Below are 15,460 nucleotides of genomic sequence, written 5' to 3' on the forward strand. Positions count from 1 at the left end.
AGCGGCCCTGAGCCCGTCACTGGCTCGGCCTTCCCGCCCTCCCTCTGCAGGAGTTAAGGAAGAACTAGAGTGTGTCGGGGACCACAGGCGGGCGGAGGTGGGGCTGTGACGTGGGAGGGCGGGCCCGGCGGCAGGTGAGTTGCCAGGTCTCCCAGGCTCCAATCACTCCGGAGACAGCCATGGGGGGAAAGCAGGACCGGGAGGAGGAGGCCTACGGTGAGGCTGGGGGCAAGACCGGGGTGGAGACCAGGACCCTGCAGAGGGCGGGCAGCCTGCCTGGGCCACTCAGGGCAAGATGTCTGGGACTGGCCTGAGGGAGAGGAGCTGAGGGAGTCCTGAGTCCCTGAGGGGCGGGCCTCAGCTGACAGAGACAGAGCCAGGGTCCTGGGAGGAGGTTGGGGTTCAGGGCCTGGAGGCCATTGCTGAGGAGCCTTTGGGGAGTGAAGCTAGGGTCTCTAAGAGGAATAGGAGTCCCTGCGAGGAGGGGGATTTTCAGGCCTAGACTCTGGTCCCTCAGGGCTGGGCCCTGGAAAGCAAAGCCTGAATGAAAGGAGGCAGGGTAGAATGCTGAGCAGGGCCATGGGGCTGGGGCCGGGAGTGTCCTGCTATGGAGCCTGCGCCTGAGAGTGTCCTCCTGGGCTTGTCAGGAGGAACGGCTGGGGTCCCTGAGACCAAGAATTTCAGCCTGGACCCTGGGTCTCAGGGGGAAAGGTGTTGGCGGTCTGCCTATCAGGGTCTCTGTGAGCAGTGACTGGAAAGGGGTTATGCTGGGGGCCCCTGGGAGGAATTGGGCTGAGGACATTTACGGAGAGGGGGCTGGAACTGCCTCCGTGGTCTCTGTTAGGAGGGAAATCTATCTGGCGGTACCTTGAGGAATAGGGGCAGGGGCCTTCTGGGGTTCCTGTGAAGGGTAAGGCCTGAGGGAGGAGGGATCAAAGAGCCTGTCTCCAGAATGTATGAGGAATGAGGGCTGGGAGCGTGTCCCAGAGGTCTGAGGTTTAGCGGTGGAGAGGTGTGGAACTGGGACCAGCCTCTGGGATCCCCATGAGCAGTGAGGGCTAGAAGTCTGCCTGCAGAGGTCCCTTGGGGTTTGGGGATCTGAGCCCCTCATCTGGAGGGAAGGGAACCCCACGGGAGAGGCCTCCCAGAGGGGAGGCTTGGCACCCAAAAGGGGCTGGGGAAGAAGCAGTGATGACTTCCCAGACTTCCTGGAACAGTTTTGGATCAATCATTGACCTCATTTATATCCAAGAGCCACAGAGGGACAGAGTCCAGCGCACCTGGAGAGGATGGACCCCACCCCTTCCCACATTCTTGCCCAGCCCTCCGCCCTCCCTCCTTGGTGCCCACTCAGGACCCTGGCTGCCTGGCCACACCTCCTCCGTGTGTGTACTCAGGGAGGGCTAGGAACAGGACGCAACCACAATCTCAGCCACAAAGCTCAGGTGTCACCCTGATTTGACTGCTTGCCCAGAGACTGGTAGTGGACTGGAGACTGAGGTCCCTTCATGTGGGGGAGGGAGGGGGCTCCCTTCCTCCCCAGGCCCTGCCAGAGTTGATGGTTTTGGCTCCACTCTCTTTCCCCAGAGCCTTGGGCCAAAGGTAGGGTCTGGGGCAAATGTGGGGAGGGGCTGTGCCCTCCCTGCAGGGCTCCATCTGTGCCCACCCTAGGCACAGTACAGGGAGGGGAGAGGGGCAAGGACTGGGGACATGAGGACCACTGAGATTACTAGCCACAGAGTCCCACATCCCAGCTGGAGACAGACTCAAGGGCCAGGATTGGGGCAGGAAGTGAAGGCTCTTTCCCTGGCTGTTGGCCTTGAGTTGTGAGCTGGAAATGACCTCTTAAAGCCCCCCCCACCCCCCCACTCCTGCCCCAAGGCCACCTGGCCATTCATGGTGAGCAGCTGACCTGCTGACTAGGCCTAGATCCTACCCTTCCCGCTCTCCAGCTTCCCCTCCTGGCAGCCCTGACCCTGTCCATCTCCCTGCAAGCCTGAGGGCAGGGAAGGATTTGGGAGGGACAGGAAATGGGGAGAGACTCCTCTCAGTGCCTCACTCTGCACACTGCTCCCCATGTCCCTCAGGGAAACCAGCCAAATACGACCCTTCCTTTCGAGGCCCCATCAAGAACAGGTAAGTTCTGGGCCCTGCACTGGTACGGGCAGGGGTGTTTTGTTTTTGCTGTGCATTTGCTGAAATATTGGTAAGTTTGTGAGAAAGAAAACTCCTGCCCCAGGAGAGTGGGGGTTTTGTCGCGTGTGGCGGGGGAAAGGGGGCTTCAGGAGTGCTGGTGATATTCTGTTTCTTGATCCGGGAGCTGGATACACAGGTGTGTGCCCTTTGGGAAAATTCATCCCCTGAGCACTTAGGAGTTATGCACTTTTTTGTTATAATTCAGAGGAAAGTTTACCCACCCAGAAAAGGTTTCCTTAAAAAATAATAAAACCTATTGATGCTCGCTCTCCAGCTCTCGGATCCCATGACTCCCCCCAGGCCATGCCCCCCACATCCCCTCTCCAAAGGTTTCCCCCATTTCTCTCCCAGGAGCTGCACAGATGTCATCTGCTGTGTCCTCTTCCTTCTCTTCATTCTGGGTTACATTGTGGTGGGGATCGTGGGTGAGTTCCCAGCTGGGGTGGCGGCTGGGGGGCAGGAACCCAGGGTGGGCCCATACCCAAGGCTGCTCCTTGCCCTCCCCCTTCCGTAATTCTTCTGTGTGTCTCTGTGTCCAGCCTGGGCGTATGGAGACCCCCGGCAAGTCCTCTACCCCAGGAACTCTACTGGGGCCTACTGTGGCATGGGGGTGAACAGGTGAGTATGGAAGAGGAGCAAGTGAGGTGAGGCTGGGGTTGCACAGGGGGTCCTCCACATTCAGCCTTCAGACCCTTTCCCTATTGTCCCCCACCCCCACGCCCGCCTCCCTGAATCTCACCACTCCAGACTACATTGAGCAGCTTCTCACCCCCCTGACCCCCACACACACAAAATTGGGAGGCAGTGTAGGTCCTGGTTAAGTGCACGGGTTTTAGACTTCAGAGACTGGGCTAAGTAAGTTCTGGTTGTATGGCCAACCTCTTGGAGCTTTGATTTCCCCTCTGAAATGCAAGGATGATCCCAGAAGTGCTGCTATCAGTCCCCGCAGGCAGGAAGCGGTCAGCCAGCACTAAAACCTCTACCATTTATATGGCGTTTCTATGTTCCAGGCAGGCGGTGTACTTTATACACACAGACTCACTCAAACCCTAGGAAGTGGTTACTATTATTTTACACCTGATGGAACTGAGGCAGTGAGCAATTAAGTGATTTGCTCAAGGTCACAAAGCTGGGTGTAGTTTTGGCTCCAGAGTTCATGCTCTGTCTGAACCATCTGTGATGCTGAAGGAGTCTGGGAAACCTTTTGGGTGTCTCCAGTACCTCCCTGCTGGACTGAGCTGGGTGGGGCTGTCCCTCCCATCCCCCCACAGTTGAGCAAAGCCTGACACGCGCTTCCTCCCCTCCTGCAGAGATAAACCCTATCTCCTTTACTTCAACATCTTCAGCTGTATCCTAGCCACCAACATCATCACTCTCTCCGAGCACGGCTTGCAATGCCCCACGCCCCAGGTCAGAGCCTGGGACCTGCCTCTGCCCAGATGCCCCCCAGGTTAGGGTACCAGCCCCTCAGCATGCCCTCTGCCCCCAGGTGTGTGTGTCCGCCTGCCCCCAGACCCCATGGACTGTGAGTAAGGGTGAGTACTCACTGACAGTCGGGGAGGTCTTCTACGCTGAAAACCGGAACTTTTGTCTGCCAGGCGTGCCCTGGAATATGGTAAGCACTGCCCGCAAGGTCATCGCTAGGGGCAAGGACGGGTCACATGGGTCGGGGTGCGAGGGGGAGCTGGGTAGATGACAGTGGTGTAATGGTGGGAGCAGGGGTTCACTCCTTCATCGTGCTCTGTGTCTCTGTGTCTGTCTGTGCCCCCCACACACCCCAGCCATTGCTCCAAAGCCTGCAACAAGAGCTCTGTCCAAGTTTCCTCCTTCCTTCCACTCCAGGTGAGAAGCCACATTCCCTCCTCAGGCATCAGTCCTATACTTTTATGGCCCAAATAAGGAAGCCAGGCCCAGAGAGAGTTAAGTCACACAGCTTAGGTGCAGCAGTGTTTATTGTGCACCTGTTGTGTGCCCTGGGGAAAGACACAGGAAGATGACAACTGCTCCCTGTTTGAGCCACATGCTAGGTGGGGAGACCAGAGAAGTTCACAGACACTGCATGGGCTTCTCATGAAAACACACGTGGCTGGGCTGTGAGATCACAGTTGACTTCTTTGTTTATTCTGTGTGATCTTCTTTCCAATAGCGAATGTTATTTTTTTAATAGAAAAAAATTTTAATTATAGCATGAGAAAAAGTCCTCTTCTCAATATAAGTACAATAGGAAGTATCTCAAATGAATGCTCCAGAGTCAAATCTCGATTTAAATTCCTGCACCTTCCAGCTGCGTGGTCTTGGGCCAATTACTTAATCTCTCTGAGACTTGTTTCCTCATCTTTAGGATGTAAATGCCAAAGGTTGCCTGGCAAAGTTATTGTAAGGGTGGTGATAAGTGCTGTAGGCACGTAATAGGTGCCACAGGAGATGGCATAGGCTTCCTGGAGGAGGTGAGGTGGAGATGCAGCTGAACCAGGAATAATGGATGGGGTTACTGGAGGAGGGAGAGTGCCTGGAGAGAGGTGCAGCAAGAGGGAAGGTGCAGAGGTGAGGGGAAAGTGGCTGGGCTCAGACGTGGGGCCTTGAAGCCTGGCAGTGAGGTGGCCACTGTCCAGGGCACAACCTCTGGAGGTCTAAGCACTGCAGGAACCTCAAGCCCTGGAATGATGAGGCCCATGCTGTGCCATGGTCTGCCTGGCACTCGGGCAGAGGGTCGGCTGATGGATGGCAAGGTTGGGGGTGGAGTTGTTGTGTCAGGCCAGAGGGGAGGAGGGTCTGACACCAGGCAGCAGTGCAGGGAGGAAGGGGACATTACGAGACAGTGAAGAAAGCATGGGCTGGGCTTCATGGGTGGGAGCACCCTTTTAGCTTTGGAATCAAGAGCAGCCCTCTGAGGGGGCAGTGCCCATCTGTCCCCTCCCCTGAGGGCACTGTGGGCCACGGTGGGGGCCAGAGACTTTCAAGACCAAGCTCTGGGCCTTCCCACCCAGTAGCCCATTCTCTCCCTTTAGCGCTGGGCCGCTGTTTGCCATGGTACAATTATACCACTGTGCCCGAACTCCCAGGGATCTCCAGCAACGCCTCCATCATCCAGGGGATCAGGTGGGCACCCCTGCCCCTACATCTCTGTCCCATGCCCCCTCCCACCACCTCCTTGCCTGACTCTGTGTCCCCCACAGTGGTCTTATTGACAACCTCAATGCCCGTGACATCAGCATTAGGATCTTTGAAGATTTTGCCCAGTCCTGGTACTGGATTCTTGTGTGAGTCACCAGATTCCCCTACTTTCTTCTTCCCTTCTCCCGCCCTGACCCTCCCCCAGCCCAGTGTCTGAAACAGAGACTTTGGATGGAGGAGGAGGAGCCAGAGCTCAGAATGGACCCCAAGCCCAGCAGGATTTATAATTGAAAGGGGTTCTAATCTGGGGACATTGAAGGTGTGAGGAAAGGCATTTGGAGATAAGGGATGACCCTCACCTACCTCACCCTGCCTACAGGGCCCTTGGGGTGGCTCTGGTCCTGAGCATGCTGTTTATCCTGCTCCTGCGCCTGGTGGCCGGCCCCGTGGTGCTAGTACTGATCCTAGGGGTGCTGGGAGTGCTGGCATATGGCATCTACCACTGCTGGAAGGAGTACCAAGTGCTGCGGGACGAGGGTGCCTCCATCACCCAGCTGGGCTTCACTACCAACCTCAGCGCCTACAGCAGCGTTCAGGAGACCTGGCTGGCAGCCTGTGAGTACCCTGCTGGCCTCCTAACGCCCACAGGGCCCTGGCCTTGGCCCTGACCCTGGACCCAGCCACCTATGCCCCGCCCCCTCTGCCCCTCCCCCCTCAGTGATCGTGCTGGCTGTGCTGGAAGGCTTGCTGCTGCTCCTGCTCATCTTTCTGAGGCAGCGGATCCGCATTGCCATCGCCCTCCTGCAGGAGGCCAGCAGGTCAGGGCCTGAGAGGGCCATGGGGCAGAGGGCAGGGGGCATGGTGTGCAGGCCGCCGGAGCCCTGCAGGAGAAGGGCAGCAGGGCCCAATGCTTAACACTGCTGTGTGGCAGCCTTTCTGAGCCTCCATTTACCCATCTGTAAAGTGGGGTGGTAATCATTCCTACCTTGTAGGGTTGTCCTGAGGATGAATGAGTTCATGTCTCACCAGGTCCCAGGACATGAAGCAGGCCCCCCAGAAGTGCTGACCATAGGGCAGTTGTTATCGTTGGGGTGGTGATGGTGGTTGGGAGAATGGCGGAAATCCAGGTAGGGAAGAGAAGCAATAGCTTGCTCCAGCCAAGACCTACCTGCCAAGAGGGTCAAGACACCATACTTTGAGGACTCTTCCCTTACTCTCCTTGAGGCTGCCCCTGATGGCTTCTCTGAGACCCTAGTTTCTTCTAAGGGCCCCTTGAGCCTGATTTATTCAATTCAGTTCACTTAGGAAGCACCTACTGAGTGTCCAGCCTGGGCTATGGTGCAGGCCCTGGTGGGGCTGGGGCTGAGGTGGGGCCGGGGCCAGACTGGTGGATGGTACTCGTCTCCCTGCAGGGCTGTGGGACAGATGATGTCCACCATGTTCTACCCGCTGGTCACCTTTGTCCTCTTGCTCATCTGCATTGCCTACTGGGCCATGATCGCTCTGTATCCTTTGCCCATACAGCCAGACCCTCCTGGAGTCCCTGGGGGCAGAGGGCAGAAAGGGCAATGCTTGCCCACACAGTGCACCTTAGTGCAATGGGAAGAAGGCACCTCTTCCTCTAGGCAGGGACAGCCCTGCCCCTGGACAGAGTTGGAAGAGCGAACCCAGGCTGGATTCCAGCCCCTTTGTGCAGTGAACATCCTGCACGAGCACCTGGGAAGGGGTCCCTGCGGAGAGGACCTGTGGAGCCCCCCATGTGACCATGCTTTCCTTGACTGCCCTCTGGGTACCTGGCCACATCAGGACAACCTCAGTACGTCCTCTGGGCACCCAATGTCAGCTTACCTGGCTGTGAGAAAGTGCCAGTGAATACATCATGTGACCCCACGGTGAGGGTATTTGGAGTGTGTGTGGAGGGGCACCCATAGGTCTAAGGGGACCTTAGGGGCCAACTGGTCCAAATGCCTCATTGTTACCAAGAGACTGAGGACCAGAGAGGGCAAGGGGCTCACTCAAGGTCACACAACAGTCCCCCAGCAGAGCCTGAAAAGGAGCCAGTCACTCACTCCAGGTCTAGAAGCCCTCCCCCTGAGCCCATTACGTGGGGAAGGGCACTGAGACATAGGAGAAGGCGTGCTGTGCCCAAGGGCAGGGCCAGGCTCAGGAAGCTGAGTACCAGAACTTCTCCCCCGCCTCCCCAGGACATTCCTCTGCCAGGAGGACCATGAACCACTCCACCCAACCAGTCTCAGTTCACTCATCTGTAAAATGGAACTAATCATAATACTGTCACTTAAGGTGGCCGAGAAGATTAAGTGACATTGAGCCTATAAAGTGCTTAGTACAATGCCTAGCACCTGATAAGAGCTGATAACTATAAAAGGGTTTTGTTTATTTTTTTAATCTTCCTGCTTCGGAAGAACACAGTGCCCTAGGCAGGTGGGACACCCTGGGGGGTTCTGGGAGAGAAGCTGCTTCCCCAAACTGCCCCCACCCCCGAGAGGTTCCCAGGGAGTGGCACTGCACCTCTGGGAATTTACTGTCCTCAAAGCTGTCATGTGGCCACCTGCTCTGAGCTAGTACTGGGGGCTTTGCTTGCAGGCATTAGCCCCACTCTAAAAAAGGAGAGAGGTTTGGTTAATTTATGAAGGACCCACTGTGTGCCAGACTCTGGGTATGCAAAGGCCCAAATGACCTGGTTCTTGCTTTCAACTTGCTCAGGACCTAGCACGGGAGACTGACACAAACCCACAACTATATGCAGAGCAGAAAGATGTTTATTTTTTTATTTTTTAAAATTTATTGGGGTGACAATTGTTAGTGAAATTACATAGATTTCAGGTGTACAATTCTGTATTACACCATCTATAAATCCCACTGTGTGTTCACCACCCAGAGTCAGTTCTTCCATCACCATATATCTGAAATTTTATTATAAAATTTCAAACATACACTCAGTGTCAGCAATCATAAAGATTGTTGTCATATTTCCTAGAAAGGGTTATTTTTTTATTTCTGTGCTTTTTACTTAATTATTAAGGAAATTTTCAAACACACAACAAAATAGAGAATTTCTATACCCAGATTCCACACCTTCATCTTTCTGCTGTTCTTTCATCTGTCTCCCCACCGCACTCCCACCCCTAGCTGCAAAAATTTTTTTCTAGAGTTTAAGGCAAATCCTAGACATTGTGCCATTTCACCTGTGAATACATCAGGATGGATCTCAACAGATAAGGACTTTTAAAAAGCATAACTGCTATGACCATTATCACACCCAACAAAAGTAACAATAATTCCTTAATATCTGTTCAATTTTGCTGGAAAGTGTTTCGGTTGAAGTTGCAGGGGCTGCTGTGGGAGGGGACAGCTGACTGAGTGCCAGGCTCTCCAGACCTAGGTGTTGGTCACCTCCCTCCTCCACCACACACACACACACACACACACACACACACACACACACACACACACCATTAAGTCTTGGCCCACATGGCCTGGGAGCTCCTGCGAGCTCTTGTGCCCACCCAGAGACTGAAAAAAGTGAATTATGCTCACACCATAGGTAAGGTGAACCCAGTTTGAACCTGGAGATGGGTCTCGTGGAAGAAACTGGCTTCCACAGCTGGGGGAGGCTGCTACTTCCCTCCCTCTACTCTGGGAGTGGCAGGAGCTGCCTCATAATGAGCCTACTCTGTGCCCCCCAGGCTCAGCCCATGAACTCCTCGTGCCCAGGGCTGATGTGCGTCTTCCAGGGCTACTTGTCCACAGGTCTTGTACAACGTTCTCTCTTCAACTTGCAAATCTACGGGGTCCTTGGGCTATTCTGGACCCTCAACTGGGTACTAGCCCTGGGTCAGTGTGTGCTGGCTGGGGCCTTTGCCTCCTTCTACTGGGCCTTCAACAAGCCTCGGGACATCCCCACCTTTCCCCTAGGTGCTGCCTTCATCCGCACACTGCGGTAAGCCTGGGGCTGGGGCCTGGGGGTTGTGAGCCTGGCAGTCCCAGGGGTCCCAGGGCTGCCTCTGACTGCTGAACCCCTCTGCAGCTATCACATCGGGTCACTGGCCTTCGGGGCCCTCATCCTGAGTCTTGTGCAGATAGCCCGGGTCATCTTGGAGTACATTGACCACAAACTGAGAGGTGAGCCGAGGACAGGGACTGGGGAAGGCCTGCTGAGCCGCTGGGTCCTTGGGAAGGGGCTGTCGGGGGCCAGTGTGCAAACCTGAGGCCGCTGGCCCCCAGGAGCCCAGAACCCGATGGCCCGCTGCATCATGTGCTGCTTCAAGTGCTGCCTCTGGTGTCTGGAAAAGTTTATCAAGTTCCTGAACCGCAATGCATACATCATGGTGAGCCCCACTGCGTGAGCAGCCCCTTGCTCCAGGGCCCAGACCCCCCACCCTGGCCCAGGTGAGCTCTCCACAGGTAACTCTGACCTTTCCACCTCACCCAGATCGCCATCTACGGGAAGAATTTCTGTGTCTCTGCCAAAAACGCCTTCATGCTGCTCATGCGGAACATTGTCAGGTCAGGCTGTCCACCACCCCGTGCCCTCCCACGCAACGCTGGCTTCATGGGCATGCTGGGCTCAGAAGGGCCTCAAGCTTGCTTTCGGCTCTGCTGCCTCCATCCTGAAATGTGAACAATTCTCATTTTGCCTCTGTCACAGCAAATTATATAGTCAGTTATGTTCCCAGCCCTGCCAGGCCTCTCACCCCCCACCTACCCCAACTCTCCATGCAGGGTGGTTGTCCTGGACAAAGTCACAGATCTGCTGCTGCTCTTCGGGAAGCTGCTGGTGGTGGGAGGTGTCGGTAAGGACCGGGGTGTGAGTTACAAGGACAGAGGGCAGGGGTGCTGGGAAGCTGAAGAGGTGACATTAGAGGAGTGACACTGACCTCCTGACCTCTCCCACAGGGGTCCTGTCCTTCTTTTTTTTCACTGGTCGCATCCCAGGGCTGGGTAAAGAATTTGAGAACCCCTCCCTCAACTATTACTGGCTGCCTATTATGGTGAGTGACTCCCACTCTCTGTCTCAACCCTCCAAACTCCCCAAAGGAATCCTAACAAGCCTATGTCTTCCAGACCTCCATCCTGGGGGCCTATGTCATTGCCAGTGGCTTCTTCAGCGTTTTTGGCATGTGCGTGGACACGCTCTTCCTCTGTTTCTGTGAGTGACACTCCCACCACCTCACCCCAACTTCAAGGTACAGGCTGTTAAGGCTTTTTTGAAGACTTGGTGCTTCTAGAAACAGTGACTTTGTGAGTTAAAGCAGCCAGCGCCAGAGGGAGCCTCTTCCGACACCCCACGCCAAGGGTTTGGGGAAGGAAGAGGGAAGTGAGCTCCCAGGCTGCTGGGCTATTCCAAGAAGGAGCATCCCAGGGGAGAGGCCTCCAGTGTCATCCCCCAGGAAACCTGGGGTAGAAGCGAACCCCGAGAGATGGCTTCCCAGCAGGTGGCTGTCGTGAGCAGGGACTTTCTTACCCTACTGTATACATACATTTAGGTTTTAGTATGTGCCAAACTCTGCACTGAGCAATGGATGTGCGTTATTGGTTTTTTCCTGCTAATCCTTATCGCAATATGAAATATACTATTACTGACCCCACTTTACAGATGAGGAAACTGAGATTACATAACCTAATCAGTAAATTACAAAACCTGCCCCCCAAAACAGCCGGCGATGGTACAGTCTGGAAACCAGGCAGCTTGTCTCTTAGTCCCAATTTTCCCGGGGAGTGCGGAGTCCTCCAGAGTCCACTCTAACTGGTCTATGTTGCGACTCAGTGGAAGACCTGGAGCGGAACGACGGCTCCCTAGACCGGCCCTACTACATGTCCAAGGCCCTTCTGAAGATTCTGGGCAAGAAGAACGAGGCGCCCCCGGGGAACAAGAGGAAGAAGTGAGAGACACAGCTCTGCACGCTGCCTGTATAACCAGCCTCCCAGCCTCATCTCGTCTGTCAGATGTTGATTTTGTAGTAAAAAAAAATTTATTAAAGGTTGATATTTTGTTTCCTCAAAAAGTCTGGTACTACTTTTATTCCCTCGTTGACCTTAAGCGACCCTTTTCTCCCCGCTTGGCACTTTAAAATACACCCCGCCCCTATGACGCGCCCCGCTGCTGCGGCCAATCAAAGAGCTCCTGAGGAGTGACACCGCCCTTTCTTTACCCCAGCCAATGGGCTTCCCGGTCGGATCACGTGCTTTGGGGCTTCAAAGAGGGCCAATAGGAAGGGCAGGCTCGTAGGCGCCGAAGGGTCACCTGGAGTCGTAGAGTGAGAGGGCCAATTAGAGTCGCGGAAGCGCAGCGGAACCCCTGGTCGTGGGGCGGGTTTGTGGCGGGGTGGGGGGGTGACACCTGAATGTTTAAAGGGCCCGGGTCAGCTGACTGCCTCCAGCCCGGGTTTGGTCCTGGGGGTCAGGGTCGCGGTCGCCGCGGAGGAGAGATGACCGCGGAGCGACCCGGCACAGTGCTCCCGGGCAGACCTGGGAGACCGCCGATGCTGGGGTGCGGGGGAGTCTGTAAGGTTCAGGATTTTGCCGCGATCTTCCTGCTGCTGTTGTCTGCGGCAATATTCGGGGCTAAGACAGAGAATGACTTCAATCTGGTGAGTCACCCCTCGCATAACCCCATCCCCAACCCACCCGGGCTGCCTATGCCCTGTTGTCCCCCGGGACGCGGCTGCGGAGTCCCCTCTCCGCGGAACTCTTCGATCCCGTTCCCTGCATCCGCTCCCAGCCCTTCTCCGTCTTCAGGCCCTTGCCTTGCTCCTCGTTCGAGCTCTGTCCACTTTTGAGGTCCCCTCCTCTCCCTGAGGGCGCCTTCTCCCCTCATAGCCCCTCCCCACTCCGATCCCCCAGCTTCGCTCCAAACTCTCCTCCAGTTCCCCTTCCTTGTTCTGGGACCCCGGCCCCCAGTCGAGATCTTCATCACCCTGCCTCTCCCAGGGGAACCTGACTCTGAGCCGCTAGTCGTCTGTCCTAAAATCCCCAAGTCACGTTTGTCCACGGTGACCCTTCCTCCTCCCTTCGCAGGTTCAGCCGCTAGTGACTATGGAGCAGCTGTTGTGGGTGAGCGGGAGGCAGATCGGCGCTGTGGACACGTTCCGCATCCCGCTCATCACAGCCACTCCTCGGGGCACTCTCCTTGCCTTCTCTGAAGCCAGAAAAATGTCCACGTCGGATGAGGGGGCCAAGTTCATCGCTCTGCGGAGGTCCGTGGACCAGGGTATGAAGATGCCTGGGTGGCAAGAGCCGGTGCTAGGTTGGATGGGTGGGGAGCCTGAGGATAGGGGAACTGAGAGGGCTGAAAGCCTGGATCCCTGAAGGGGAGAGGGAACCTAAGGAGACGAAGAGTTCAGGGCAGTGATCTGGAAATTGGGATCACCAAGGAACTGAGCACTCATTTATCGAGCACTTACTATAATATATACCTAGTACTGTTCTAGGTTGTGTGAATACAGTTAAGAACAAAACAGAGCAAAAATCCCTGCTGTCACAGGGCTTATATTCTACTGGGGGAGCATAATAAGCAAAATAAGTAAGAAAATGTAGTGTTTGTGTTGGAAGGTGATAAGTGCAATGGAGAAAAATAAAACAGGACAAGAGGTATGGGGAGTGCTGGAGTCTGATTGCAATTTTCAGTAGGTGACATTTGAGCAAAGACTCAAAGGAGGCCACAGTGAGCCTGGAGGAAGAGTGCACCGGGCAGATGTGCAAAGGCCTCCAGAAGGGAAGTGTTGAGAAATAGGGAGGAGCTTGTGTGGCTGGAAGGAGTGAGTGAGGGGAGAATAGTTCAGGTCAAAGAGTTAAGGAGGGGCAGGTCTCGTGGGCGCTGAGGCCATTGCAAGGCCTTGGGTCCCTAGCAGGAGTTGAAGGTTACAGGGAGTGGTGGAGAGGGTACCTCCAGAGTGCTAACCCTGCGTTTCTTCCCTTATTTCTTCAGGCAATACGTGGTCTCCTACAGCATTCATTGTGGACGATGGGGACACCCCAGATGGGCTAAATCTGGGGGCAGTGGTGAGCGATATTGAGACAGGAGTGGTGTTCCTTTTCTACTCCCTCTGTGCTCACAAGGCTGGCTGCCAGGTAGCGTCCACCATGTTAGTGTGGAGCAAGGATGATGGTGTTTCCTGGAGCCCGCCCCGGAACCTCTCCTTGGATATTGGCACCGAGATGTTTGCCCCTGGACCGGGCTCTGGCATTCAGGTCTCTGTCCTGAGATGGGTGGAGGGGGCTACCTTGTGGAGACTGGGAGATGCCCAAAAATGGACTCCTTCCGGAGAAGATCCTGTGAAGTCAGTTTCTGTCTTTGATAGGATTCCTTAGGAGAAAGGGACATCCAGGGAGGAACGCCCTGCCATGGGAAGATGGAACTTCCCATTTGGGGATTGTCAGTAGGGTTGTACTAATCCATGTAGTGCCTGTGTAAATTAGAAAAAGCACCCCTTCCTTTGGGCAGACACAAGTGTGTGCCATGGTGCACAGCTTGGTGAGTGAGCGCAGGCTGGGTTTAAGCTCCTATCCAACCCGTGGCTGGGCCGCCTTGTCCTGGGCACAACCTCTCCAGCATATGACTTGGATGTCCTGAAGGAACTTATTCTGCAAAAGAGCTTCTTAATTCAGGCAGTGGCTGTTTGTGAGTTCCTTCTGGGGCCTCCAGCAAGCAAGAACAAAACTGAAGGGGACCAGATGTGTCCTCCCACTTAAGAGGTGGTGGGTTCCCCTTCCCTGCCTCTGAGCCCCCCTCAGTGTATCCCTCTATGACACCCAGCTCCCTTTCCCACAGAAACAGCGGGAGCCACGGAAGGGTCGGCTCATCGTGTGTGGCCACGGGACGCTGGAGCGGGACGGGGTCTTCTGCCTCCTCAGCGATGACCACGGCGCCTCCTGGCGCTATGGCAGTGGGGTCAGCGGCATCCCCTATGGCCAGCCCAAGAGAGAAAATGATTTCAACCCTGATGAGTGCCAGGTCAGGAACTCCTGGGCTGTTCCCCACCCACTCCACCTGCCCTGTCCTCCAGAGCATCATTTCACTCACAGACCCAGCTTCTGGCCCCCAGCTCTGTGCCACCCAGCCTTGCTCCCTCAGGGACAGGGCTCTTTGCCTGGCCCCCTCCCTGGGTCTTCCTGAAGCCTTGTTCCCTCTCTTAGCCCTATGAGCTTCCAGATGGCTCAGTTGTCATCAACGCCCGGAACCAGAACAACTACCACTGCCACTGCCGAATCGTCCTCCGCAGCTACGATGCCTGCGATACGTTGAGGCCCCGTGATGTCACCTTTGACCCTGAGCTCATAGACCCTGTTGTAGCCGCAGGAGCCGTAGCCACCAACTCTGGCATTGTCTTCTTCTCCAACCCAGCCCATCCAGAGTTCCGTGAGTCTCTGCCAGCTGTGGGGTGGGAGAGGGAGCCCCTGTGGCCTAGAGAAGGCCTTGGCAGAGAGCCTCCTTTCCTAACTCTGCTGCTGTCTCCAGGAGTGAACCTGACCCTGCGCTGGAGCTTCAGCAATGGTACCTCATGGCGGAAAGAGACAGTCCAGCTCTGGCCAGGGCCCAGTGGCTACTCGTCGCTGACCGCCCTGGAGGGCAGTGTGGACGGGGAGGACCAGGGCCCCCAGCTCTTCGTCCTGTATGAGAAAGGCCGGAACTACTACACAGAGAGCATTTCCCTGGCCAAAATCAGTGTGTACGGGACACTCTGAGCTACTCTGAGCCTGCCGCACGTGTCCAAGGCCCTGGCTCAGCCCTCAGGACCGTAGGTCTGCAGAGGGTCTGCGGGAGGTGCCTAAAAGACAGCTCCACCTTCCTTTAGACTCTAGCCTTTTGCAAAGTCAACTTTTCTTTGACAGGGAAATCACTCCATTAGGACTAAAAGCCTGGCTTCTGAACCCACACAGGAAGTCCTGCCCCCACCCGGGAGCACTTCCTTTCCACATCGCTGGGTCTGGCCCCTCTACCCTCTCTGCCCTTCCAGGACAATGATTGGTCCTTTTCTTGGGCAAAGCTAGGTGGGCCTGTAGAACTGAATAAATGTGAACTCAGGGAACTGGGGAAGGCTGAGCTTCCTCTTTGAGGTAAGATACTGGCTTTGATGAGGGTTGGTGAAGGTCATGGGACGGCAGCATGTTTGCTTTCAGGGTAAGGAAC

General features: G+C 55.6%; 2 protein-coding genes across 4 annotated transcripts; both read left to right on the plus strand.

Annotated features, from left to right (window-relative positions):
- Positions 1–179: 179 nt before the first annotated feature.
- On the plus strand, positions 180–11,331 carry SLC44A4 (solute carrier family 44 member 4; the record flags this gene model as incomplete). Of its 2 annotated transcripts, XM_081044413.1 has the most annotated exons (21): positions 180–216; positions 2,088–2,136; positions 2,548–2,621; positions 2,736–2,814; positions 3,507–3,606; positions 3,686–3,811; positions 3,978–4,038; positions 5,205–5,295; positions 5,373–5,456; positions 5,690–5,925; positions 6,029–6,128; positions 6,723–6,815; positions 7,100–7,202; positions 9,018–9,271; positions 9,359–9,453; positions 9,556–9,659; positions 9,764–9,837; positions 10,054–10,124; positions 10,228–10,322; positions 10,396–10,480; positions 11,099–11,331. In XM_081044413.1, the coding sequence occupies 21 exons, from the start codon at positions 180–182 to the stop codon at positions 11,215–11,217; spliced, it is 2,130 nt and encodes a 709-aa protein (XP_080900539.1). In that variant the 3' UTR covers positions 11,218–11,331. The 2 variants fall into 2 exon arrangements, with proteins under 2 accessions (XP_080900539.1, XP_080900540.1); XM_081044414.1 differs by lacking the exon at positions 3,686–3,811.
- A 252-nt stretch (positions 11,332–11,583) lies between these two features.
- On the plus strand, positions 11,584–15,460 carry NEU1 (neuraminidase 1). Of its 2 annotated transcripts, none has more exons than XM_081044360.1 (6): positions 11,584–11,921; positions 12,349–12,541; positions 13,259–13,521; positions 14,102–14,284; positions 14,467–14,689; positions 14,789–15,460. In XM_081044360.1, the coding sequence occupies exons 1-6, from the start codon at positions 11,676–11,678 to the stop codon at positions 15,013–15,015; spliced, it is 1,335 nt and encodes a 444-aa protein (XP_080900486.1). In that variant the 5' UTR covers positions 11,584–11,675; the 3' UTR covers positions 15,016–15,460. The 2 variants fall into 2 exon arrangements, with proteins under 2 accessions (XP_080900486.1, XP_080900487.1); XM_081044361.1 differs by having other exon boundaries at positions 13,259–13,332.

This window comes from Rhinolophus hipposideros (genome assembly GCF_964194185.1).
Source record: "Rhinolophus hipposideros genome assembly, chromosome: 3".
NCBI lineage: Eukaryota > Metazoa > Chordata > Mammalia > Chiroptera > Rhinolophidae > Rhinolophus > Rhinolophus hipposideros.

Excerpts from the sequence above, each read along its gene's own strand:
- NEU1 (XM_081044360.1), top strand. The coding sequence starts at position 11,676 with ATGTTTAAAGGGCCCGGGTCAGCTGACTGCCTCCAGCCCGGGTTTGGT. Across the intron at positions 11,922-12,348 it reads CAGAGAATGACTTCAATCTG|GTTCAGCCGCTAGTGACTAT; the intron begins GTGAGTCACCCC and ends CTCCCTTCGCAG. Across the intron at positions 14,690-14,788 it reads CCCAGCCCATCCAGAGTTCC|GAGTGAACCTGACCCTGCGC; the intron begins GTGAGTCTCTGC and ends TGCTGTCTCCAG.